Source organism: Talpa occidentalis, unplaced genomic scaffold (assembly GCF_014898055.3).
Source record: "Talpa occidentalis isolate TD23 unplaced genomic scaffold, MPIMG_talOcc4v2.1 talOcc4.12, whole genome shotgun sequence".
NCBI lineage: Eukaryota > Metazoa > Chordata > Mammalia > Eulipotyphla > Talpidae > Talpa > Talpa occidentalis.
Genome location: NW_023601212.1, coordinates 3848659 through 3855869, shown reverse-complemented (window position 1 = coordinate 3855869; position 7211 = coordinate 3848659). Strand labels below are relative to the sequence as shown.

Here is a 7211-nt window from a genome sequence, read left to right as displayed (position 1 = left end):
TTTACACTTTGGCCCTGCATATTTAGCTGGTTAGGAACACAGTCGTTTCCTTCTGGAGTTTCAAACATAAGGCTGCTGCAGTCACATCACAATAAAAACAAAAAAGAAATTCCTATTTGCTTTTGCAAAAGTGCCATGACAACACGGAGTGTGGTGTCTAAGGTATTCTATAGAGGAACTTGGTTCTCTGCTTTATGAGAGAAGAGTAGCACTACTGGGCATATTGAGGGGTCTGTGCCCCCAACTCATTTTTGCCTTGATGACCCAGGACAACAAGCCAAGACGGGCTCCTCAGGCACAGACATTTGGAAAACTTGAACACAGAGTGAGAATAAGGTGCTGGGTGGTTACAGCTCTGGAAGGTGCAGGAGTTCATGAAAAAAGAACAACAAAAACTGGATGCACTTGACATCTAATCTAGTCTCTCGGGAACAGAGAATCATTAAGAAACTTTCCTTTTGCCCAGTCCAGTGTCCACAGGGAAATCATGAGCTCAGAGCTTGGAGCAGTAGAGTGAGGTGTGGCTAATGAGACCGCGTGGAGGGCGGTAAATATCCTGTCTCCCTCGGTCCCTCAGACTGTCCAACCCGGGACCGGAGAGGACATGATTCCTGTCTGTGGAGCCCGACCTCTGCCCAGGGACCAGCCCTTGGTGCCCTCCTGAGATCCTGTCTGTGACACAGCCCAGATCCATCCTCAAGCGTCCAGGAGGGACTCAGACACTCCATGGAGAAGCCCCCCTCACAGCCCCCACCCAGGTGAGTCTCAGAGCCCAGCAGGCACTTGGGACAGATCCAGGGAAAACGCAAACTGAGAAGTTCTGCCTCAGGTCACAGAGACCAAACCAGGCCCAGGGACAAGAGGTTCCCTTGTTCTCTTGCTTGACTGTTCGTCAATTTTTAATTAATTTACTTAATTTGTGACTCAAAACTGTCCACTGCTCTCAACAATACAGAGATGGTGCTGACAGTGAAGAGAAAGGAAGGAAAACCTGTTAGGATGAGACTGAAGGGGGAGTGGGAGGCTTAAATGGTTCCAGCAAAGTCAGGACCCAGCCAAGAAGGTTCGGAATTGAGGCAGCAGGAAATAAAGTGTTAGATGCGAAGGGAAGGAAGGAAGTGTGTGGGTGCGTGAGCAGGGCATCTGTGGTGGAGCCATCCAGACTAAGGGAGGGAGATGACTCTCCACAGCAGTTGTTGAGGTGCACATTTTGTAGCCCTTCCCTCATATTAGCTGCTCCCAGAAGTAACACGTTTTATTTAATGTCAATCAGTTGAGGGATCCAAAGAGTTTTACTTTACAGCCATGCTATTACTGACAACTCTCATAGTAGTTTTGCTTGTTAATATTTTACTTTTTTCAATTATAAGTTGACTGCACTCATTCTGACAGTTTATTTACTTACTGTGGCTTGAGTTTCCATTCTGGTTTGTGATTTAAATAATCACACAGAATTGGAGTTTTTGAAAATGTTTTGCACTTATTTCTTCCATACACGTATAGCTAGATGGGCAAAATGTTTGAAAGTTTTCAATTTTCTGTGGGCCTCAGTCAGTCTTACAGTGCCCTACTATGTACTTTAAACATAGGCAGTTTTTTTGCATTCTTGGTAGTAATAAGCTATTTTATTCCCTGTGTACATATGTCACATCTGTTTTTCCTCATTACTGTCTCCTCACTTTTGTGATTTGATCTGTTGTTTTTTTCATTGAGATTTTATTGACATGAAACAGTGTGTAAGTTGGTGAAAAACATGTTGATTTGATATTTACATTTTGCAGTATGATGACACTGTAGCCCGAGCTAACACCTCCATCAATACACACAATTATCATTTATTTTTGCCACAAAACGATTAGGAAATAACTGTAGGAACTTTGAAGGTTATAATGAATTAGTGTTGACTATGTCACAATGCAGTAGATTCCAGAACCGGATTCATCCAGCAGCTTCAAGTGTGTATATTCAAACAACTTCTCCCAAATTCCCCACCCCGTTCTGTGAAACTAATTTAAGTCTGTTTTACGACCACACACATGAGTGATATCCAGGATTTGTAGTTCTCTGACTTCAACCACATAGCAGAATCTTCTTAGGTGCTTCTGTGGTCACAAAAGACAGGGTGTCCTTCTTTCTGTCCACTGGGTATTATTTGACATTTTATCATATAGAATGTGCACTTTAACAACACACTATCCTGGGTGTGTATTACTCATTATATGTTTTACATAACCCATGTATATTTATTATAGACAATTAGAGCAATCATATACCATATATTATGCATATATATTTTATATCTATATATGTACACATTATTTTATTTATTCATCCACTCTGGGACTTGTAGGTAATCTCTAAATTTTATCTAAATAAATAAGGGGGTGCAGAAAGCTGTTCAATGTCCTGTTTTCATTGCCTTTGTACATGTATGAACAGATCATGGGGGAGTCTAACTTTGCTATATTGAGGCACCTCTGTTCTCTTACCCACTGTGCCTGAAGTGGTATATTAGCCCACTGACAGCACCCCAGGGTTCTCTGCACCCTACTCTCAGTGCTGACCTTTGGTCATCTCCCTGGGAGCTCTGTCAGCAGCTGTGAGGTGAGGCTCCCAGTTCAGATTCACATTTCCCTGGTGAGTGGTCCTGAGCACCCCCTCATGCGCTTGCTGCCCATCTACGTGTGTCCTCTGGAAAATACATGTTTAGGCGCTCTCTGGTATTTGCATAGGCAATGACTTCCTTGTGACACTAAAAACCAAGAAGCCACAGGTGGTGCGACATAAACAGAAAAGTTTCTGCATACAAAAAAGACAATGGGCAGGCAATTTGTTCAGAAAGAGAGCCCCCACCTTCCCATCTCCTGGAACACATTCATTCGTATTCAAATGACAATCTATTTTCCTCAAGCATATTGCAATCCATTTTTGTTGTGTAGAAATGATAGTGCTGGATCTCCATTTTTCTCTGCCTTGGGAAGTGTGACCTCCTATTTTCCATTTTAAACTCTTTGCCAATTTACTTTTTAGAGAACCATGTGGATGTGATTAAGTTCTTGTTATATCTTTTCCTCACAAGGTGTTGGATTTGTGCTCCATTGTGCTTAGTGCATTCATGTTGATCCCGCTATATCTAAGCAAGCTTTATTATTCCTGCTATTCCATTTATTTTATGAATTACAATGTCTTGTAATATCAGAGTATAGTGAATATAATAATTTCTCAGTCAATGTCATGGATAGGTTCTTAGAAATGGCAACTTCAAGTGAAATGATACACAGCAAAACATTATATTGTAAGTTAGACATAAACAAGAATTAAATTTCCTATGGCAGATTTCTGGTCACAGAAACATTAAAAAACTTCTAAAATAAGACCCTGACACTTCTAATATTAAACAATACTTGTAATCATTCATCTATTCATTTGTCTCCCAATCAGCTTACTCCAGTCAGAGTTGAGGGTAACTCAGGCCTGCTAAGAAACAGATGGTGCAAAGGAACTGACCCTGACGGGATGCTGTTCAGATGCAGGGCAGTGGGCCACACTTGCTGTGGGGGGAGTGCAGCCTGGCCCAGCCCTCACAGAGAGCAGTGAGGATGTGTCTCAAACAGTAAACATGTATCTGCCAATTGACCTAGTAATTTCACTACTAGGCATTTATCCAAAAATTCAGAAAAACCTCATTTGGAAAAACTTGCACTCCCATATTTATTGCAGCACTATTGATTATAGCTGAAACATCCTAACATAAGGGTAGATCAAGAAGATGTAATATATACACACCATGGAATACTACTCAGCAATCAAAAAGATAAATGTATGCCAATTGTGGCAACATGGATGAAAACTGAAATCATAATGCTAAGTGAAAATGTGTTTTGAGAATGTTAAATACCAGAGGATGTGACCATTATGTGGAATATAAAGTAAATAAAAAGAGATTAAGAAAAGCTGAAAAACTAACCACTGATGGCTGACTACAGAACTGAGGCACCAAGGGGGTAGGCCAGGGGGAAGGGGAAGAACAAGGCGGGAGGGAAGAACAATGGTCTGGGGTGGTGGAACATGGGTGAGTGGGTGTGGGTGCACTATGGTGGCAATACCTGGTGGGGGTTCTCCAATATTACCTCAGTTACAAATAAATAAGTGACTAAATAAATAAGGATACAACAGCGAAGTTTCTTGTTCATAGGTATCCAGTGTCTTACAATGCAGAAAAAAGAGCAACTATCTTTACAACAATTCTGGAGTCGTGGGTAGCGGCGGAACTGAGGTACACGCCGAGCGCCGTCCCGTAGAACAGGGAGACCATGGAGAGGTGAGACCCGCAGGTGGAGAAGGCTTTGTACCTGCCGCTCGCTGAGGAGATTTTCAAAACAGAGGACACAATCTTAGAGTAGGAGAAAAGGATGCCACTGAGAGGAATGATCCCCAGAATTTTACTTTGAAAAGTAAAACACTTCCTATGTCCCTTGTCCTTAGTGATTTGATTTACAATTCTCAGCTCAGCCTCAGTGCACAGGACAAGGTATCCTAATCATGGATCAGAAAGTGTGTGTGTGTGGCTGAAATAAGGGAAATAATCCTTATTACAGGTAAAGAGAAGCACAGATTGGACATCTGTCCCAATGAAGCTGTCTTGTGTAACCAAACATTCACAATATAGATGGAATGTGAGGGAAAGAAATGAATGGAGTGATGAAATTATGGATCACTTATGCATGTAATACATAACACACACACTTAGGCCAGCCACATAACACAATCTACACACTAGAAGATCAGCAAATGTACAATGTCATGTGCAGGAACTTCACACGGCAGCAGGATGTCGGGGCTTCCTGCCATCTCTCATCTCACCTCCAATCTGGAGCGCCCCGTCTTTCAACCACTACTTCTGGGATCTGTGGCTGCCAGGAAAACTCCTGTACTGATATCTTTTTCTGGCTATTTCCCCAAACCCAAATGCTCTTCTCATGGATATATGGTTGCTAGGATTGTTTATAAAAAGATTTATTTATTTTTTTGTGTACTGAAGAACTGGGGTGAGGGCCAGAGGTGCAGGGGGTGAGAGCACCCACCAGAGAGAGAGTTGGGAGCTCGACAAGCCCATCTACTGAAATATACTGCTGAGGGGAGCAGCTGGCAAACCAGGAGAGGACTGCTGTGCCATGCGGGTCGGCTCCCTGGCGGGGGACACAGCTCAGCATATCATGGTGTTAGTGCTGAGACTTAACCCCAGTGTTCGGGGAGGCCCTAAAGCTAGGAGTTTTCCATGTCAGGCTCACTGATTGTTCCCCATGATTCCAACAACATTTGGATAACAAATTGGTCAAACGTATTGAAAAGAAAATCTCAGGATATACTGAAAGAAAATTTTGACTTAGAAAAAGGTTTACATTAGATGTAGAATGGCTAATTATTTTTAGCATAAACAGAGGGTGAGTCATTAATAGTCTCGAAAATTTCAGGAAAGAGGCACGGGCTCTATAAGATATTTATTAACTGAACGTATTTAAAATAAAATCACCCCATTTAAACTCATGTCTTGATTGCTCTGCTGTGGTGAAGTTGACATCACTTCTGTCTCCATCCCCAGGCTCACCAGCGACCTGGCGCCAGGAAACCAAACCCACCCCACAGCGTTCACCCTCCTGGGGCTCTCAGAAGAGGCCTCACTGCAGCCCCTCCTCTTCTGGGCATTCTTGGCCATGTACTTGGTCACGGTCACTGGGAATCTCCTCATCATCCTGGCCATCGTCACGGACCCCCACCTGCACACCCCCATGTACTTCTTCCTCGCCAACCTGTCCTTTGCCGACATCGGCTTCACCTCCACCACCGTCCCCAAGATGCTGCTGAACATCCAGACGCAGAACAAAGTCATAACCTACATGGGCTGCCTCAGTCAGATGTTTTTCTTCTTACTCTTTGGAGGACTGGACACCCTCCTCTTGACAGCCATGGCCTATGACCGGTTTGTGGCCATCTGCCATCCCCTGCACTACACGGTCATCATGAACCCCCAGTTCTGTGGCCTCCTGCTTCTTGCATCCTGGGTGTTTAGTCTTCTGCATTCTCTGTTACACAGCTTACTGGTTTTGCGACTGTCTTTCTGCTCACAGCTGCAAATCCCTCACTTCTTCTGTGAACTGGACCAGGTGATCCAGCTTGCCTGTTCTGACACCTTCCTCAATGAGCTGGTGACGTATTTAGCAGCGGGGATTCTGGGGATCGTTCCTCTCAGTGGCATCCTTTACTCTTACTCTAAGATTGTGTCCTCTGTTTTGAAAATCTCCTCAGCGAGCGGCAGGTACAAAGCCTTCTCCACCTGTGGGTCTCACCTCTCCGTGGTCTCCCTGTTCTATGGGACGGGGCTCGGCGTGTACCTCAGCTCCGCTGCTACCCACAACTCCAGGGACAGTGCAACAGCATCAGTGATGTACACGGTGGTCACCCCCATGCTGAACCCCTTCATCTACAGTCTCAGAAACAAGGACATAAAGCAGGCCCTGGGGAGACTCTTCAGCAGAACAGCAGCCCCATCATGACAGAGCTACTGTCCTCAGATTGTCTGGTCGGGAGCAGCAGGGCTCACAGTCCATGGACTAAGTCATGATCCTGTCCTCAGTCAGAGATAATTATGTTTTGTCTTATTTACACAGGTTGACATCAGTTTTTTATACATTAAATAGTTTTATGCATTTCCTTAATTATTTTTAAGTAGTCTGTGTACTGGCTTCAGTATTAAGAAAAGTAGAGTGTGCATGAATTTTTTTTTACTAAAATGTTTCAAACAGGAAGTTGTGTACTTACAAAATAATGGGAAGAAATGGAGAAAAATATGTACAACTATATCAACTTATGGATTATCTGCAGAAAACTCCTGTCATATCAAAGTATCCATGAGTGTCCAGGACGAACAGTCACTGTCCCTTACTTTGATGAATTCCTTCCTTCGCTTTGTGTTTGTTGTTGTTGCCCCATAATACTCCTGGTGATGTCATTTTGCCCAGGGCTTCGTGTTTCATTTTTTCTTTCTCGTAGAAGAACCCTTTCCAGCTTTAATTGTCAGGCAGGCAGACCCGATGGTGATCAACTCCATGGGCCTCTCTGTCTGGGGAAGCTTTTATTCACATTCATACTTGAATAATTCTGCAGGGTGGAGTATCCTTGGCGGGAAGTCCTTGTTTTTAGGATTATGAGCA

The 7211-nt window shown here is 43.6% G+C and overlaps 1 protein-coding gene across 1 annotated transcript; it reads left to right on the top strand.

The window, feature by feature from the left end:
* Window positions 1–5701: 5701 nt before the first annotated feature.
* Window positions 5702–6698, top strand: LOC119239803 (olfactory receptor 7C1-like). The gene is made up of 2 exons (XM_054692971.1): window positions 5702–6063; window positions 6349–6698. Exons 1-2 carry the CDS (start codon window positions 5715–5717, stop codon window positions 6552–6554), a joined length of 555 nt encoding a protein of 184 aa, XP_054548946.1. The 5' UTR covers window positions 5702–5714; the 3' UTR covers window positions 6555–6698.
* The last annotated feature ends 513 nt before the right edge of the window (window positions 6699–7211 follow it).